The sequence below is a fragment of the Oncorhynchus kisutch genome, linkage group LG13 (assembly GCF_002021735.2).
Source record: "Oncorhynchus kisutch isolate 150728-3 linkage group LG13, Okis_V2, whole genome shotgun sequence".
Classification (NCBI taxonomy): domain Eukaryota; kingdom Metazoa; phylum Chordata; class Actinopteri; order Salmoniformes; family Salmonidae; genus Oncorhynchus; species Oncorhynchus kisutch.
Window position 1 is genome coordinate 58191862 of NC_034186.2, and position 19682 is coordinate 58211543.

The 19682-nt window shown below is 41.8% G+C and overlaps 4 protein-coding genes across 5 annotated transcripts in view; all 4 read left to right on the forward strand.

Moving 5' to 3' along the window:
- Positions 1-753: 753 nt before the first annotated feature.
- On the forward strand, positions 754-2783 carry LOC109902099 (E3 ubiquitin-protein ligase RNF183-like). The gene is made up of 2 exons (XM_020498176.2): positions 754-941; positions 1541-2783. Exon 2 carries the CDS (start codon positions 1646-1648, stop codon positions 2570-2572), a length of 927 nt encoding a protein of 308 aa, XP_020353765.1. The 5' UTR covers positions 754-941; positions 1541-1645; the 3' UTR covers positions 2573-2783.
- Positions 2784-7806: 5023 nt separating this feature from the next.
- On the forward strand, positions 7807-10806 carry LOC109902098 (alpha-1,3-mannosyl-glycoprotein 2-beta-N-acetylglucosaminyltransferase). Its single transcript, XM_020498175.2, has 3 exons — positions 7807-8038; positions 8378-9304; positions 9454-10806. The coding sequence occupies exons 2-3, from the start codon at positions 8693-8695 to the stop codon at positions 10150-10152; spliced, it is 1311 nt and encodes a 436-aa protein (XP_020353764.1). The 5' UTR covers positions 7807-8038; positions 8378-8692; the 3' UTR covers positions 10153-10806.
- Positions 10807-11043: 237 nt separating this feature from the next.
- Positions 11044-18527, forward strand: LOC109902097 (SH3 domain-binding protein 5-like). 2 transcript variants are annotated; one of them, XM_031786684.1, is made up of 7 exons: positions 11291-12050; positions 12084-12415; positions 12605-12667; positions 12886-13014; positions 13234-13398; positions 13876-14049; positions 16381-18527. In XM_031786684.1, the coding sequence occupies exons 2-7, from the start codon at positions 12161-12163 to the stop codon at positions 16939-16941; spliced, it is 1347 nt and encodes a 448-aa protein (XP_031642544.1). In that variant the 5' UTR covers positions 11291-12050; positions 12084-12160; the 3' UTR covers positions 16942-18527. The 2 variants fall into 2 exon arrangements, with proteins under 2 accessions (XP_020353763.1, XP_031642544.1); XM_020498174.2 differs by having other exon boundaries at positions 11044-12415.
- Positions 18528-19121: 594 nt separating this feature from the next.
- The window catches only part of LOC109902100 (gamma-aminobutyric acid type B receptor subunit 1), a 51880-nt gene continuing 51319 nt past the window's right edge, over positions 19122-19682 (forward strand). The window contains exon 1 of the mRNA XM_031786679.1: positions 19122-19485. The gene's annotated coding sequence lies outside the window, so the exon portion shown is untranslated. The remainder of the gene's footprint in view (positions 19486-19682) is intronic.

Consider the following 19682-nt stretch of genomic DNA (forward strand, 5'->3'; position numbering starts at 1 on the left):
TTCTGGGTGAGGTTCATTGGACCTCAATGTTGTCATATAAAACCGCATAATGGTGTCGCTGAACCATTGCAGATAGCCTTGAGTGCTTTTGGGTGGATCCTGTTTGTCTTGTCATTATGGTAAACCTGCATGTGAAGCTTTAGTCTGATGCCACAAAAACACTTTATGTATGACAAGTACGCATCATGACATGAGCTTCAGTGCAGTGGACAGTTAGGTGCACTGCTTCAAGAGTCGAGTGGAGTTTTCCATGCAGCCGAACACTTCCCTGACCCCACAGCAGACAAGGAAACGAACACATTCCACATTGTAGTCTGTAGAATGTCAAAACGTTCATTTGGAACGGGGGATTTAAAGTAAGATGATAAACAACTGTAGTGGCCATTGGAGATAAATGAGCATTAAGGACATGTTAATACAGTTTATGCAAAGATTGACGTGTCGTGAAAACTTCAAATGTTTCCACACACAGACATGGAAAACACTCTCTGGCAGCGGTACCCAGACTACCCACATTACAGTTCTACAGGTTCCAGAAACGATGTACAAATACACACAATGAGATACAAAAACATCATGCGATAACAGTATTGATTTTACCCTCACATTCCAGAGATGCACACAAACTTGAGGCAGTGGTTTAAATGCCAAATAAACTGGTACGACTGGTCAGACGAGAGGGAGTGAGAGGTCGCAGATGGAAAAGGGAGGGATGAGGGAGGAATATAAAGAGGAAATACCGTACACAGATTTACAGATCGAGAGAGAAGGGAAAGGAGAGACAGCTAAGAGAAGAGGGGGAAAACTAGAGGAGTAAGGTCCACTTGGTATGTTATTGTCTCAATGGAGATGCAAGGGACTCACTGAATGGGATTTTCTCCACTGGAAAAGTACTCTATGAAGGACCATCTCTGACGGACTGGTACATGCTACTGCCACAGGTAAGTGTTCATGATCATGATGAACTTGTCATTGTGAGAACTCAATGTACCACACTCTCCCATACTCTTGCTTAGCACTATTTGCTAATAGTTTGCAATGTTGTTGATGACTGTTACAACTAATGCAACTTTTGTTGAGTAACTGATACAAAATCCCATAGTGACTTCCTCTACTAGATAATGTGTTAAAGTATGTGAATTTAGAATTTCAGTAGCTCAGCATTTTCAGCTCTACTGTTCAGAACACCAAGACTGTTTGAACATGTTCCTGGTCAATAAGTTCAAATGTAATTTACATTTGACACAGTCGTACAGACCATTGGCTATGTCTTGTTTGTCAATGGCTCATCCATATCCACAAACGAGCAGAGGACATGGAACCCAGCATGACAACTCAAAAATAGCATTGGCTTGTATAAATTTGAGTTACAGTATATCCATAGACTAAACTATATTTCCCTGTCTTTACCTATTTGAGCTAGACAAGAGCTACTTTTTGTTGCGTCCTTGCTAGAAATGCACTCCCTATGCTCTTTATGTTGCCTGAACTAAATTAGCTCTGTGACAAACCAATTGCCTTATCTCACATTCCCTCACAGCTCCTCTGGAGAGACGTGAAAAACCAGAACTTCCTGTCACTCTCCATCTGACTCAAGCCATCACAGCTACGTCTATCACAGCACCTCTGCATATCTCTGTCCACCATGAGTGACGACAGGGAAAGACAGGGTGCCGATGGAGGCTGCGGGGCCAAACAGCCGCCCAACGTCAAACCCAAACCTGACAGCAAGAAGGAGAAAAGGGAGAAACCCACCAAGGTGCGTAGGTCCATGAGCACTGACTCAGAGAGAGGAGGGGGATCTGGGAGAAGGAGGGAGCGAAAGAGAGACAAAGGTTCGAGGAGAGAGCGTGGTAGAAGCGAGGAGAACAGGAGGCAAGACAGGGATGGAGATGACAGCAACCGGAAGGAGTCTGACCCCCAGGAAAATGACATGGAGGACACTGAGTGCGTGGTTTGCTTCTGCGAATACAACAACGTCTTTAAAACCCCCAAGCTGCTCTCCTGCGGGCACACCTTCTGTCTGGAGTGCCTGGCCCGGATCAACGTGACCTCCTTAGAGCTCAAGTCTCTTTCCTGCCCTGTGTGTCGAGAGCTCACCAAGCTGCCCCATGGCCGCAACCTGCCCCAGCTGGGCAACAACCAGGACATCTTCCGCAAACTCCCTCCTGAGATGCAGAGGGCGCTGTCTGTGCGCTTCAACCGCAGCAAGGGCAAGCTGGTCCTCAAGAAGCCCCCTCCTGGTACTACTAGCCTGGCCAAGTCCAGCCTCACCCTGCCCACTCTCAAGAAGCAGGACCGACAGGCCTCCAGCGACCTCCAGCTGGGCACCATGGACCCAGGCCTCGCCACAGTCGTGGATGTGGGTCGCCCCCCTAGCAGGGTCAGAGGTCGCCTGCGCAGGATGTTCCGCTCGGACCAGTGCTACTACACCGTGATGGCGTCCATCATCACCATCGCCGTGGCGCTGATGCTGATGGGCATCCTGGCCTTCATGGTCATGCCCAATGTGGTCCTCCACAACGGCAGCAAACCACAGCAGGGGAATTCCAGCCAACCACAGGCCGGTTAACCAGGGGGTCAAATACCCTGAGGAAAAGAGGGGATGGTGGTGGGATGAATGGAAGTAAGACCAGAGGAGATAATCACTCTGATGTTTTGAGAGGACAAAGATTGTCAGTGACCCTAGTATCTGCCATTTCATTTTCTTTACTAATACTCAGTTACGAGGAAAATGTGAATGAACTGAAAAGAAAGGTGACCCTGAAAGCACTAGAGCACACTCAACTGGGGTCAATACATAACAAGGACCATGTTGTTTATGAAGGACTGATGCACTACTAATGGGAAAAGTGTATCAAGAGTTATTTTTTATCCACCATTTTGTCTTCCTTCCTGCAGTATACACATCATGAACAAGGAACATTTACCCAAATGTGAACGGGACAGCTATTGCAGTGAAGTGAGAGTGGACAATGGATGTTGTCTGGGGAAATGTAATTCATTAAAAAGTTGTGTATTATGTAATTGCACTGAAGTCTGCCATGGAGAATTATTTGATTACACTGAGCATTATCTTATTCTTTACATCGCAAAGTAAAAATGTTCCGCTCATGATTTTGTTTTACATTCATTGATGTCTAACTAATGTGTGTTTACGTACAAAATATGAATATACATATGGAGTTCAAATAAGAATAATATATTTGTAAAAAAAATATATATAAAAAAACAACAATGGAATAGGTCTCTCTTGCCATAGCAGAGGTATCCTACCACCCTGAAAAAAACGATTACACTTCCAATAGGCCCAGTGCCATGTTACATGCCGTTGCCTTACAGTAAAACCAAATGTGCTGATTTGATTTCTGATAAGATCTTTGTCTGGGGTAACGTTCCATGACATGTGCACCTTGGTCGCACCTTCCTCTTTTAGTCCCATTAGAGAATCATTTTCTTTTAGTTTTCTTTTCTTTTTCTTGAATATACTATTTCCTGACAGGTTCAGTGTGTGTGTGTGTGTGCTGTTTTAACATTTTACTGAAAGCTATGAGTATACAAAACGTTAAAAACACCAGGTCTTTCAATGACATAGACTGACCAGGTGAATACAGGTGAAATCTATGATCCCTTATTGATGTCACTTGTTAAATCCACTTCAATCAGTTTCGATAAGTGGAGGAGACCGGTTAAAGGATTTTTAAGCCTTGAGACAATTGAGACATGTATTGTGTATGTGTGCCATTCAGAGGGTGAATGGGCAAGACAAAAGATGTAAGTGCCTTTGAACGGGGTATGGTAGTAGGTGCCAGGCGCACCAGTTTGTGTCAAGAACTCCAATGCTGCTGGGTTTTTCACACTCAACAGTTTCCTGTGTATATCAAGAATGGTCCACCACCCAAAGGACATCCAGCCAACTTGACACAACTTTGGGAAGCATTGGTGTCAACATGGGCCAGCATCCCTGTGGAACACTTTCAACACCTTGTAGAGTCCATGCCCTGACGAATTTAGGCTGTTTTGAGGGCAAAAGGGGATATTAGGAAGGTGTTCCTAATGTTTGGTATACTCAGTGTATGTATCAGTGAAACAGTGTCACTCATGACTAGTTCTAGTTGTAGTAGCTATGTTTTCATTTCTATGGTTGTCAGTGTGACAGACAAACCTCTTACCGTGCACCTTGCATGCAAGTCATTCAAAATGGAAAGTAGGCGGTGACATTTGACAGCATGATTAAGCGCATATGTTGTAAAACATGCAAGCTTTTTATTAATTGTTTAAGGAATATGCTCTTAATCATTAAAATATCCAATTTGTATGGTTACCTAAAAGTGAATATTGTGGTGAGGGCAGAAACAAGACTCATTTTGAAACAACGAAAAACTTTACCGATGCTTGGACCATCACTTGACCTAATCTGGCTATGCTAGTATGTCTTTGCCTTTTTTACAAGCAGGTGTTGGCATTGACATAAGTCTATTTCAACCACTGTTCACCAGTCCAACCTATATTTAATTTTATGTTCTTATGGTAAATTCATCATGGTAAGTAATTATTACGGTAAACATATTCATCATAAGGTTCCCACTTTATAGTTCTATTTAGTGATGCTAAAGCAAGTAATTCTATGCACATACTGTAGGCAGGTACATTGTAATTACATAGCATTGTTGTCTCCCTCTCTCTCTCTCTGTCGGTGTGTGTGTTTATAGGAGGGACATACAATAGGGCCAACTATTTCAGATTAGCTGTGTTTACATCTTCCCAGAAAGATAACACAACAATCCTTATTAATGTATTTTCAAATCTTTGACATTATGTAAGCCAGACAGAATGCTATAGGTGACTTTATATAAATTGTCCATAGGCCATTCTATTCTAATCTATTTAAACCCGTTTTATGCAATCTATTTCAACTTTGTGCAGGGACCAAACCTCGTTCGCCATTCCTCTCAAAAAAGTTTGTAGCCTATGGACATTGACCCACCCTCGTAGACAAAGTATACTCACGACCCCGGCCCGAGCTTCTGCTTGGGTGAACCAGACCCCGGTCCAGAAAGACCCTTGACGCAAACTGGATATTGGCCTAACCGTGTGAGTGTTCGCGTTGAATAACGATGTCGTCAAACATGGATATGTTTTCCTCTTGAATTGCAGTGCTTGCATAAGTTAATGGTAGATGTGTGACTGAATAGAATTAACATTGCGGACAGTCACAACTAGAATATCGGCAACGATGGCTTCTACCCCTTCTGCTTCTGCTTTGTCCGCTGTTCTACGGTGTCGAGGGAAGATTCTAGCCAGGAATCAAGCAAACAAGAAGCGGCCTGCCACCTCGGGATACAACTTCGGATTGGCTTGCGGAGCGGTATGCGACTCCGTGCGGCCAAAACGAACTCCCTCAATATGGAAGTCATTTTTTCAAGAACGACTTGAGTTTGGAAATTGAGTGTTTTTGGAATATAAACCTGAGTCGAACACCAAAACGAGAGATTATGAGTTGGTAAATTATACTTGTCAAGCAAAGATTTCGGAGCCAAGAATTTGTGCGCCAGGGGTCCCGTGCTCCTTGAATATGCCAAATGCCCAAAATGAAAAATTACCCAATGTGAAAGAATTTTAAAATGACCTTTTTTTTTTATGTGACCATAACTTGGCACAATAAGGAAATAGAGGAAAATATGATCCCTGCTTTTATCCTAAATGGTTGGTCTACTCTGAAGAACAGATAATGCATGTGAAACTGGGAGTGTTCTGCAGGTCCAGGCCAATTGATGTAGGTGAAGCTGCCATGGAAGGACAGACCACGTTCAGAGAAAAAGCACCTCTGTCAAAAGTATTGCTCAACAGGTGAGTGAAGAACATTTCATAATTATGCCTCTGCCATAGCTTACTGTGCCTGAACCAATTAAAAGTGGTGTGCTTATACCCAATGAAAACCATACCCCAATGTAATGACAAATATGTCCAAAACAACAGGCTTCACAATGTAGCCTATTTTTGTTCGGTTTTGCAGGGTGAGTCATTGAATGGACAAAGTGGAAGTCCATTTGATTAACAGCCTTTGATTGACACCAATCTCCTGAACAATGGACCTCAGAGGGCAGTGCACACCCATACAGACACACACACACACACACAAATATGCATAGACGACTCTCCCAGGCCCCAGGGTGGAATGTCCAATATGAAAACACACTGTAGTGTACCTGCTGTTTTAATATTTTCAAAGCCCTTTGTATGGGACTTCCAGAAAGGCGATGAACTGTGAGCACCTGACTTTGAGACACGCAGGACGATGACATGTTTTCTTATCAGTTGATAAGTCACTCAGTTGTTTTGACAATCGCTTTGCTGTATGAAAGCCAAAGATCTCTGTTAGCTCTGATGATTATTAGAAATAAACAAAACATCTGACAGATTTGTTTCAATATTGTTCAGGAAATAATTATGCTATGAACTCCATCAAATCAATCTTACCCTCTTTTGATTTATCCTGATACTCTATATTGTTTGTAGTCTTGTATTGGTCCTCAGGTTGCAGTGTATGTACACTGAGTGTACAGAATATTAGGAACACCTTCCTAATATTGAGTTGCAACCCCTTTTGCCCTCAGAACAGCCTCAATTAGTCGGGGCATGGACTACAAGGTGTCAAAAGTGTTCCACATGGATGCGGGTCCATGTTGACTCCAATGATTCTCACAGTTGGCTGGTTGTCCTTTGGGTGGTGGACCATTCGTGATACACACGATACACACGGGAAACTGTTGAGCGTGAAAAACCCAGCAGCATTGCAGTTCTTGACACACTCAAACCGGTGTGCCTGGCACCTACTACCATACTCTGTTCGAAGTCACTTAAATCTTTTGTCTTGCCCATTCACCCTCTGAATGGCACACATACACAATCCATGTCTGAATTGTCTCAAGGCTTAAATATCCTTCCCCTTCATCTACACTGATTGAAGTGGATTTAACAAGTGATATCAATAAGGGATCCTAGATTTGACCTGTATTCACCTGGTCATGGAAAGACCAGGTTTTCCTAATGTTTTGTACACTCAGTGTATAATTTCACACCTTATGAAATACAACATGTTGCATGTATTGTCACGGACACAAAGGTGTTAGGAATCTATTATCACATGACTAAAGGTGCAAACAAATGGGTGTGTGATAGACTATATAAGCCTATCCTGTTGCATAACTATGCCAGGTTGCCTTACAAGAATGAGATCTAAGTCCATTGACAACTTTCTTCTTTTGATTGTAGACAGGTGTCAACTGTGATTGTATAGTAACATTATATGTATCTTTATTGGCCTGAAGCCACATTTAGCCTTTTTGATGAATAACCAAGAATAATGGTATATTTTGTTATCTAGAATGTAATAGCCTATGCACGTTTAGATGATCCTGAAATGTGTATGTGTGATAATTGATTGCATGTTGTTTCCATTAGTTACTGAAATGGTAAGTAGGCATATGACCAATAAAGGCCTACAGCCCTTGTGCTGAATGCAATATTTTTGCATTTGTAAACACGAAAAACTCCTGTAAAAATAAAGGATTATTTTTTACCATGTAAGACACTGAATTATGAAAATATCTGGACTATAAATATTTTGGGGGAAATAAATTAACATTAAGAACACGATAAAAAAACCTTGCTCCAAAATATATGTATCTAAAATAGGCTTAAGACTAGTACACAGTGTGATACAGTTTGATGATTATGAATTATACTGTATTCGGTCAGCCCTATTTGGTACAGTTGGATAAATTCTCAAGGTGACGGTTAAGGCGGGGCTTCCGGTAAAAATGTGCTATCCGGAAGTCTGCAGTCTTGTGAAAACATATGGCAAGAAATGAAGTTGATTTGATAACAAACACAAACAAAATCAAAGTGTGACATCGATACATTATTTCCCCTTCACTTGCTTTATTGATCCTGCATACTGTCATCGAAGAAGTTAGTGTAACGAAGGAAGAAATGGCTGCAGAGACCGAATGTGTTCTACGTTAGGAAGCTGGAGGTAAGTGCTAATTTCTGGGAACGAAATGTTCTGTCTAACATTAGCTTCCAAGCAATTCGGTCGAAAGATTACCTAGTTCCAATATAGTTCTTAAACAATGGATGGATTACTCAGAAAATAAAGTAAGTCTCGCATTCCGGGGGTGCGTGACGAGAGCTAGCTACAGGTGAAAAAAAATCAATTAGCCTAAGAATATCACCTTCCTAATATGGCTTTCCCTCCAACTATCTACAGTGGGCCTATAATTCATAGTTTTATACTCGATTAATGTAAGTGACAGTGACTTTGTTAAATGACTAGCTCTTGAACCCTGTGCTTTATGTATATCCATCATTTCAGATTGACATGGAAGGTATGAACTGAAGAACAGCACTTTCATCCCCTAACCAGCTCACCCACCTCCTGTCCAAGATGAATCCAGCTCTCCCTCAATTTTTCCCTCATACCTTATACATCTTCCTTGTCTTTTTTTGACTCCGGCTTTACCTCATACTATTTACTTGCTTATGTGTTCATTACTTTACTACAAGAATATTTAAACTAACTAAGTGACCTCTCCACATGTCCTTTTTGCGTTCTGCATTCCTTTGGCGCAACTTGTTTTTTACAAACCCAGTCCTACAAACTTCCTTTCCCTCCTAAGTTGTTTGGGCCATGCTCCGTAAGAGAGGTTCTGCTATTCTCTGTGGTGTTTTTCTCTTTGTCGCCTGGAATGCCATCGTGGTCCTCTATCTGTGGGGCCGACCCCTGCCTGGTCGAGAGGAGATGGATGGAGGACGAGGAGGGGCTGATTTGGCTGGGGATGTGATCCACATGGCAGAAGCCTTTGAGGCAGAGCTTGAAATGCAGAGAAAAATCCTGCTTCAGATACAGGGTCATCGGTCACTATGGGAACAACCCAATGAGAATGGTGCCAGCAGAATTGGCCCCCCTCAAGTGGTCATTCCGATCTTGGTTATAGCCTGTAACAGGGTTACTGTCAAACGCTGCCTGGACAAACTCCTAGAGTACCGCCCCTCAGCTGAACTCTACCCAATTATAGTCAGCCAGGACTGTGGGCATGCAGAGACTGCACAGGTGATTGGTTCTTATGGCAGTCAGGTAACTCACCTGAAACAACCAGACCTGTCAGATATTGCCGTGAGACCAGAACATAAGAAGTTCCAGGGCTACTACAAAATCTCTAGGCACTATCGCTGGGCTCTCAACCAGGTGTTCAACTCTCTTTCACATTCCTCTGTTGTTATTGTGGAAGATGATTTGGAGGTAATAACTTTCTCTACTCTGACATGAAATATGTACTGAATGTGATAAAGTGAAATGTTAAATCCACTTGTTTTATGCTCATCATTGTTTACATCCTCTAGTTGCCAGTTGAACAACAAAAAAAACATTGTTTTTCATTCTCTCACTAGGTGGCACCAGACTTCTTTGAGTACTTCAGATCCCTTCACCCAATCCTGAAATCTGACCTGTCTCTGTGGTGTGTGTCTGCCTGGAATGACAATGGCCGAGACGGCTACGTCGACCCTGGTAAAGCAGACCTCCTGTACAGGACAGACTTCTTCCCTGGGCTGGGTTGGATGATGCTCAAGGAACTCTGGGTAGAGCTGGAGCCCAAGTGGCCTGGTGCATTCTGGGACGACTGGATGCGTCAGCCAGATCAGCGCCGAGATCGAGCCTGTATTCGACCCGAAATATCCCGAACTTTAACCTTTGGGCGGAAAGGTGTGAGCCTAGGCCAATTTTATGACAAATACCTACGCTACATTAAACTGAATAGTGAATTTGTGCCTTTTACCAAGTTGGATCTGGCTTACTTGAAGGAGGAGAAATACAAGGAGATCTTTGAGAAGCAGGTTTACAGTGCGCATTTGGTCAAATATGAAGAGGTCCAACGGGGACAGTTAAAAGGAGCGGGTCCATTTTGTCTGCACTACTCAAGTAAAGATGGTTTCAAAGTGTTGGCCAAAAACCTGGGCGTGATGGAGGACTTGAAGTCAGGGGTCCCACGGACAGGGTATCGGGGAGTAGTCAGTTTCCTGTCAAGGGGAAGGAGAATCTTTCTGGCACCCCCTCCGGGATGGAGCAAATATGACCCAACCTGGAGTTGATGACAAACACAAAGTACTAGATGTAACGTACAGAGCCCTTTCCTCTTCAGTCCTATGTCAACAGAAGTGAGACCAATGAATGCCAAATGTGGACCTTTGGCTTTAAGCTATAGTGAGACCGTTATGACAGATGCCTATCCTTTGTCTTCCATTTCTGATGTTTGATTTTCTCCCCATACTTCTCAGGTTTTTTCATACACTCAAATGAATATTTTTGCAATGTGGGGTTGGGATAGGGTAGGTAGAGAGATGTCATTATTTTCAGAGATTTCTTTTTTTATATACTCTAATCATGCACATGAAATTCAATGCAACATCCACTTTGATTATTCTCAATCTTGTATGCAATTTCTGGGAGCCTATCTGTTACTAATTTATGTCAGATGAAAAATATATCTGTGATGTGTTCAATAATGGTGGTGGTCAACTCGTGATTTGTCCTAAAGTATAATTGCTTCACAATATTTTTTTCATCTTTTGGATAACTTTTTTTTGTTGTCATGTTTTGACTATTTTAACCTGATTGTTATAGTGCTTAATGTTTTTCCCAAAGAGATGGCTACTGTAGTATGTATTTATTTAAATGCAAGACACACATCACAAATGCTATATGTTATGTAATTTTGGGAATTAAATTCTACCAATCACCTCTGATGTTTGCCATTTGTTTCTGCCTAGGTTTCTTTGCCATATTAATATACTATATATACACATTAAGGACACCTGCTTTTTCCATGACAGACTGACCATTTCGGTACATCCGCAATAACATCTGCTAAATATGTGTGTGACCAATAAACTTTGATTTGAATCCAGGTGAAAGCTATAATCCCATTCAGCTTGTGAATGGGCAAGACAAACGTTAAGTGTCTTTGAACAGGGTATGGTGGCAGGTAAACCGGTTTGTGTAAAGAACTGCAACGCTGCTGGCTTTTTCATGCTCAACAGTTTCCTGTGTGTATCATGAATGGTCCACCACCCAAAGGACATCCAGCCAACTTGACACAACTGTGGGAAGGAGGGGTGCAACTCAATATTAGGAAAGTGTTCGGTATACTCGGTGTATATATTTTTCAAATGAATGATCTCCACCTCACATAAGGCAACTAAATACTGAACAATTTAAACAATTTCCCCACCCTTCCCCCAAAACACGTAAATATTTTACTAGAAATTGTGCCTTCCTGTATTATACTTGTGTTAATGTTAATTCTATTCTACTTAGCCATTTACTTTATGGTCGTATTATTTCTTATTGTGCATTGTCGAGTAGGAACCTGCAGGTAAGCATTTCGTGGGATGGGGCATACCATGTGTATCCCGTACATATGTCTAATGGTTTAACATTTAAAATGAACGAATTACTTAATTTGTTATTACGATAGAAATTGACTTACAAGCTAAATGTTAACAGACTGCCTGGGCAGGTTGGAGACTTCTAAAAGCAGGTCTGGCTACGGAACCCTTATGAGTTCAAACCTAAGATGAGGCATGGCTACGGAACCAATAAGAGTTCAAACCAAAGGACGAGGGAAGCGTTCTCTATTTACCTTTTGTTTTGCTAACTAAGAACAGAGCCGAGTTTAGCTAGCAAGCAAACGGTGGAGGGAGAGATGGAGAGAATACTGGTGATGAAAAAACATTATTTGTTGTCAATTAGATTTAATTTCAATGTCCATTATTTGCAGTCAATTTATTTTTAAATAATGTTTTGTTTTCATGCAACGTAAGGTAGCTTTATAGAGCTAGCTACTGTACTGGTAGTATCGTCACGTCGGTCTCCTGTGCTGTGGCTAAACGAGCGGGATTGAATGATACACTAGAAACGCCAGAGATAGTCTGGCTTTGCTGTCTCTCAAACTAGTTTCCCCCCTATGGTCCTAATCAAATTCTCACACATACAAAACGCAGTTAGTAACTGGCTAGAACACATAGCTAGTTGGCTAAAAAGAGAAGCAACGTTACCGTTATTTGGCTAGCTAACGTTAGCTTGCTAACTGGGCCTGGAATGGAGCCAGGTGATTTGCGTGTGAGCCCAGCCGGCTCCGGAGACCCCGAAGTGGGCGAATTGAGGGAAGAGACGCCTGGTGCGGATGCTGAGGTGAAGGGCGGGGAACCAAATGACAAGGAAATGAATGGAGATACAGCTGAAACGGTGCTAAAAGAGAAAGACACCTGCGAGGGAGAAGAGTGTACAGAGAAAGAGAAGAACGAAGGTGAACTACACAGCCCATATGAAGAGGAATTGGATCCCAGAATTCAGGTGGCGAAAAATTGACCGAACCCTTTTATAATAACTTTTAATCTCAATGGGATTTCCTGGTCTATGAGACGTAGCTAACGGTTTACAAAATTAGTTGCATGCATGATATTAACTGATTGTGTTGTTACAACCCAACTAATCAAAGTATCTGCTTCCTTCTGTGCTCCCTCATATATTTTCTGTTTCCAGGAGGAGTTGGAACACCTCAACGAGGCCAGTGTAAAAATCAACCAACTAGAACTGCACTTGGATGTAAGTGGATATCATCACTTCTCCCATGATAAATATGGCCCCATACATCGCCCCTTTCCATACTGATCAGTTTTTTTCCCAAAGAATAAATCGTCAGTTCATTTTCAATTCCCATAATATGCTGTAAACCCATTGTTAATCTGGAAAATATGCTTTAAATGATCAGAAATGCCCATTACAATGAAATCTGATTAGGAATTCCTTTTGTATATGTGTAGGATGCCAGATCGGGTTATAGGAAGATCCTCACAGACTCAGCCAGAAAACTGAACACCCACAGCTCCCAGCTTGGTACCTGCATCGAGAAGGCCAGGCCCTACTATGAGGCTCGTCGACTTGCCAAGGAGGTACTGTTGTACATGCGCTGTGGTATTTGCAACAACAAATTTCAAGAGTTCTTTATCACTGAATCAAAATATGGGACTCTGTGCAGTATTTGCCATTCACCTGCTTGCCCCACTTTTCTCAAATCTCAACAACAGTTTGATCGTTTTTCCCACGTGGTTGGTTGCTGTGCAACTGCATGCACTGTTTTCTCAGTATCTGATTGGCTGTCCCTCTCACAGGCTCAACAGGAGACCCAGAAGGCGGCGCTGAGCTATGAGCGGGCCGTCTCCATGCACACGGCTGCCAGGGAGATGGTGTACGTGGCAGAGCAGGGCCTCATGGCTGACGGCAGGAACACCCTGGACCCCACCTGGCAGGAGATGCTCAACCATGCTACCTCCAAGGTAACAGGGGAAATCCCAGATACCGCTATAACTGCATCAATACAAAATAAAATGCTAAATATGTTCATCAGTTAGTATGTGAGTGAGTTGATATGGTATTAATTTAATCAGTATTTCCCTTACAATCCCCACCCCACCGCCAAGTAGCTATGTTCCCCCATGACTAAAACTGGTTTAAAATTAGTTTGGCAGTTAGCCTTGTTTGGCAGGATATTGTGTTGCATTCTATATCATTCCATCAAACGTGATCAATGTGTAGGCTATTTGAGGTGGCTGATATGGAATACATTGAATCAGTATTTTCCTTACCATTCCCCACCCCCTGGGTACTGTAGCTATTTTCTCCTATGCCTAAACTCTATTTTTAATTGGATTGCTTTCAATTAGTTAGGCAGTTTTATTTTGTTAGGTTGGTGGGGGTTAGGATACTGATTGTTGTGTTTTCCCGTCTTAACATTTTGTATGGTTGTGTGCAAGGTGAACGAGGCAGAGGAGGAGCGCCTACGCAGCGAACGGGAGCACATGCGTGTCACCCACTCTTGTCAGACGGCAGAGGCTCGAGTCCAGACCCTGCAGAAATCTCTCAAGAGGGCCATCGTTAAGTCCAAACCTTACTTCGAGCTCAAGTCCCAGTTCAACTACATACTTGAGGTACATAGATATATAATATACAGTGCATTTGGAAAGTATTCAGACCCCTTGACTTTTTACACATTTTGTTACATTACAGCCGTATTCTAAAATGGATTAAATGAATTAATTCTACACACAATACCCCATAATGAGAAAGTGAAAACAGGTTTTTAGACATTTTTGTACATTTGATAAAAAACAGAAATAGGCACACACCTGTCTATACAGTGGGCTCCAAAATTACTGGCACCCCTGACTGGCAATGCACAAACAATACATAATAAAATATAAACAATATAAATATAGAGAGAAACTCAAAATACTGTACTTTATTAATGTTTTAATGGAACCCACCAAAATCATTCGATTTTTAATTAAATCAATGTCCTCCAAATCAAGGTTTCACAATTAATGGCACCCTTAATGATTATTGTAAATAACATCTACCAAAATTTAAACCAGGAATTAAATTCCACTTATTTAAGGTGATCAAAGTCTTAAGGAACTATATTGAGCTATTACATCACTTCCTGTTTCACTAGGGTATAAAAATGAGGTAACACGCATGCAATATCCCTTTGTCATCCAACACCATGAAGGAAACAAATGAACTGGCAGTTCAAAGGAGACAGATGGTCGTGGACCTTCGTAAATCTGGTAATGGCTACAAGAAGATCCACAAATGATTGAATATACCACTGGGCACTGTCAGGGAAATTATACAAAAATGCAAAAGATATGGAACAGTTGAAAACCTCACGGGTAGTGGACGCAAATGCATTTTGCCCCCCAGGATAGGGAGGAGGATGGTGAGCGAAGCAACAAAATCCCCAAGAATCACTGTGAAAGAATTGCAGGCCTTGGTGGCGTCTTGGGGTCACTAGGTTTCAAAAAGCACCATCCGACGCCACCTCCACAGGCACTTTGGAAGGTTTGCCAGAGGAAAGCCCTTTCTGACCCCAAGACACAGATGCAAGTGCTTGGAGTTTGCCAAACGTCATTTACATTATGTCTGGAAGAAGGTACTCTGGTCAGATGAGACCAAAATTGAACGTTTTGGTCCGATACAGCATTGGCATGTTTGGCGTCGAAACAGAGATGCATACAAGGACAGACACCTCATACCCACGGTGAAATATGGTGGTGGGTCAGTGATGTTTTGGGGCTGTTTTAATTCCAGAGGTCCAGGGACACTGGTTAAGATTAATGGCATACCCACTCATACCCATGGCAAACCCACTCCTCAGTAAAAGTCACTTGACAGCAAACTTGGAGTTTGCCAAAAGTTACCTAAAGGACTCTCGTTCCATGAGAAACTGGATTGTCTGGTCTGATGAAACCACCAAGATTGAACTCTTTGGCTTGAATGCCAAGCATCACGTCTGGAGGAAACCTGGCACAATCCCTACGGTTTAAGCATGGTGGTAGCAGCATCATGCTGTGGGGATGTTTTTCAGGTGCAGGGACTGGGAGTCTAGTCAGGATCAAGAGTAAGAGGAACAGAGCCAGGTACAGAGAGATTCTTGATGAAAACCTACTCCAGAGCGCTCAGGACCTCCGACTGGGGCGAAGGTTCTCCTTCCGACAGGACAATGACCCTAAGCACACAGCCAAGACAACGCAGGAGTGGCTTCGGGACAAGTCTCTGAATGTCCTTGAGTGGCCCAGCCAGAGCCGGGACTTGAACCCAATTGAACATCTATGTAGAGACCTGAAAATAGCTATGCATTGACGCTCCCCATCCAACCTGACCGAGCTTGAGAGGATCTGCAGAGAAGAATGGGAGAAACTCTGCTGCAAAAAGTGCTTCAAAGTACTGAGTAAAGGGTCTGAATACTTGTGTGTAGATTGATGAGGGGGGAAAATATATTTTATCCATTTTAGAATAAGGCATTAACAAAACAAAATGTGGAAAAAGTCAAGGGGTCTGAATACTTTCCGAATGCACTGTATATGATGTATAACAGTGGAGGCTGCTGAGGGGAGGACAGCTCATAATTATGTCTGGAACGGAGGAAATGGAATGGCATCAACCACATGGAAACCATGTGTTTGGTATATTTGATACCATTCCACCTGTTTCCACTCCAGGCACTACCACTAGCCCATCCTCCCCAATCAAGGTGCCACCATCCTGTGATATTTAATATATATTGCAGTTAATATATATGTAATTTCAAGTTGTTATTGTAAGAAAAGCAGGGAAATGGTTGATACAGCGCTGTCATGTCCGTCCATGATCGCTCCTGTTGGTTATTGATCCCTCTTTGGCCTCAAACCAAGGAGGAAGAAATATTGTATGTTGCTCTGTCTTTTCTCTCCATCATATTGGGTTTTCTGTGACTTCAGGAGCACAAAACCAAAGTGATGCAGCTGGAGGAGCATGTGACCAAAGTGAAAAACCGCTACTCTGTCGCCCTGCACAACCTGGAGCAAATCAGCGAGGCCATCCATGCTCAGCGGGGGCGGGACCAAACCGATGGTGGACAAACCATGGCCTGTGGTGGGCGGAGTCCCCCTATTGGGGCGGAGTCGGACAGTGTGGTGTGTGGTGTCGAGGGCGGGGCATGTGGAGGAGGGTCAATGGAGACTGATAGGGTGAACAGAAGCGGTGTGGCGGATAAGAAAAATGGGCTGGTGGAGAAATACAGGGAGAGCGGGGGAGAGAGGCCCGAGACCCATGGAGAGAGAGCAGGGTCAGATTCCCTTTCCGTCTTCAGTCTGCAGACCATCGCTTCCGACCTGGAGAAATGTGATTCCATCGAACACCTTGGAGAATTTAGCGATGTGGGCAGTCTGCCTGGGGAGGATGGAGAGAATGAGAGAGGGGGAGGAAGGGAAAGAAGGGAAGGGCAAATGCAGCGCCAACAGCAGTTCCTGAAGCAACATCACAGGAGCTTCAGCTTGTGAGAGCTGTCCTTATCGCTTATAGTTTATCAATTGAAAATAAGTGTCCGGTCGAGCTAGCTCATTATCCTGGCAAAAGACCAAAATATAAAATATGAGGAAAATTAGATCTGCTGTATCTAAAGTAACACATTTTAAACAGGGGGGTATGATATTCAGTAGTAGCGAAGCACAGGTACGTTGACAAGACCTGAAAATATAAGGAGCCTGACAGGTTTTGCATCATATTACAACACTACTGAAACTCCTAGACTGTACATGCCTCTGAGATTAGCTGCTTTACTTCCTTTATTCTGGCAATAACGAAACCTTAGACACTTATGTCCTAGTGCATGAAGGAACAATCAAAGTAAGAGACTACAATAAACATGACAACTGGGAGCCCTATTCAATCTAAACGGTAGTAACTGAATTTCTGGTGTAAGATAAAATCAATGTTCTTTTGCAACAAAAAAGTAAGTGTGAATTCATATGTACGCTCCATTTTTGTTTCATACTGTAGATATTGTTTATTTTAGGACATAAATGTAAATGCGTATTGTAAAAAGTGCAAGAACAATTCGTTTTTTTGTACCTATTCTGAAAACCTGGTTACAGGGTTCGAATCAATAGGACCCCAAAACAAACTAGAGAGTTAAAAACTCCATTCTGACAACTTGCTTGATGACAGAAAGCACTCCAGACTATTTATTTAGAGTTTTATTATATGTGTACTAGTATTCAGGTCTAACTAAACATTTTTATAAATTGTTCATAAAATATTACGCTGGCATAATATTATGTTTTACTTGTTTAAATTTTAAGCCCATAATTTTAAGATCCTTTGTTTTTGTATTTTTTTTAAATAAAATAATTTCCCAATATATTGTTTCTTTAGAGCCTCCTAGGTCGTAAACTGAAATGTGCCTTGTCCTTGACACAGTACTACGCAAACAAAGACAGCATAGCACTGGCTGCAACAAAACACTGTTCAGATCTGTGTATACAGTATTAAACTGTGGTCAACAGTTGAGAAATACTCCCATGAAGGACATGCTTTTGACCATATGTTTAATTTGAAATGTGAATCATCTATGAGTCATCCTTACTCTGTTTTGCCTGGACTTGTGATATTTATTTTATTAATTTGAATATGTTGTCTGTGTACTGCTTTGGCAAAGTGGAGGGTACAAGGAATGTAGTCAATGGATTAAATGTAAGTTTGTGTATAATTACACCATTTATAGAGAAAATAATGAAATGTACAGATTTATTTGAATGTCTATGTATAGTTATTTTAAAGGGATCTTATTTAATGCTGGTTATCTGCTGTATTCCTGAATCGACCTCTGTCTCTGTCCCGCTCTTTACATACTTCCAATATATCCATCTCTTCCCCTCATTCTCTCAGCCATAGAAATAGAATGACTAGCAATTGTATTTCTATGCTTTCAACCCTTCAATCATTGTCCATTTGATGTCTTCCTCTTTATTTATTCATAAAGTGGTGCAGTAGTGTGATGTCACCCAGCTATATAGTACAGTTCACTGTTGTTATTTACATGTATGCAATATCAAACAGATAAACAATAAAATAAGAGGAATCTTGACTTTTTGACATTTTAAGACCCAATATGTTGTATTTTGCAATATGTCTTCTATTTCATACTCTACTTCAACACTACCTAAGGATGAAGATGTGATACTAAATTTCAGATTTAGAAGAAGAGGAGAATGTGGGGTTTGCAGAAAAAGCGAGAGAGTTGGGAGGAGACAGGAAAAGAGATGAGTTATTTTATCCCCCTGCTTCAATTATTCAACAGGATATAAATATGAAGGAGACGTGTGCTCTCAGGAATAGATGTCTGGAGGGAGAGGGGTACCAAATCCTGTATTATAAGAACATCTCTGGTGTTACTAACGCTGAAAATTGAGGCTCAATGTTGTAGAAACTATGTATGCCTGCTTTATTGACATAGGATCTGAATCTTCCATATTTCTTATTGCGTATAAATGCTTAACCGATTAGGATAACTCCATAACGCTTAAATGTAAATACATGTAAAACTCTTCGATTTGCTATGATCACGATTTGCTGGTGTGGCCCAATACGTAAACATGCATCTTAGAAAAGGAGATGTGTGCGTGAGAAAATGACTTTTACGCACCGTAGGTCTACCTACGTACGTCTCTATCATGACGTCGTGAATTAGCTGGAGATTGTAGGGAGAGAGCAAAAGGGAGGGAGTGTGAGGATTTGGTGTTTCGTCGTACATGGGGAAGCGATTGTACATAGTGCGTGTATTTATATGTACATTTTTCGTTTCTGACTTTTCACCATACGAAATTAAAGTAGATGGCAATAGACTGATTAATACGGTTGTTTTTGACATTCAATGTATACGCTATGCACGGGGACCGGGTTGCCATTTATAGCCATACAAACATAGACATACAATACGTTGCAAAGAAGCACATTTTACCAAATAATTCGACATTTGGGTGATCTCAAACGAGTCGCAACCGATGGACATAAGGTCATCTTGACTGAGCGCGTCGAAAGTATTTGTAAGTATACATTATTACATGCTACAATATCATACTCAGTATGCAACCTAAACAATGGTGTATAATTCTAATGAATCAAGCTTGCATAAATGTGGCTGTTTGTATTATATTTGTATTCAGATGACAGGTCTACTCTAGCCTTTGGTAATTGTATTCTCGTAAATGACAGGTTTCGCCAAGCAGCAACGACTTTACAG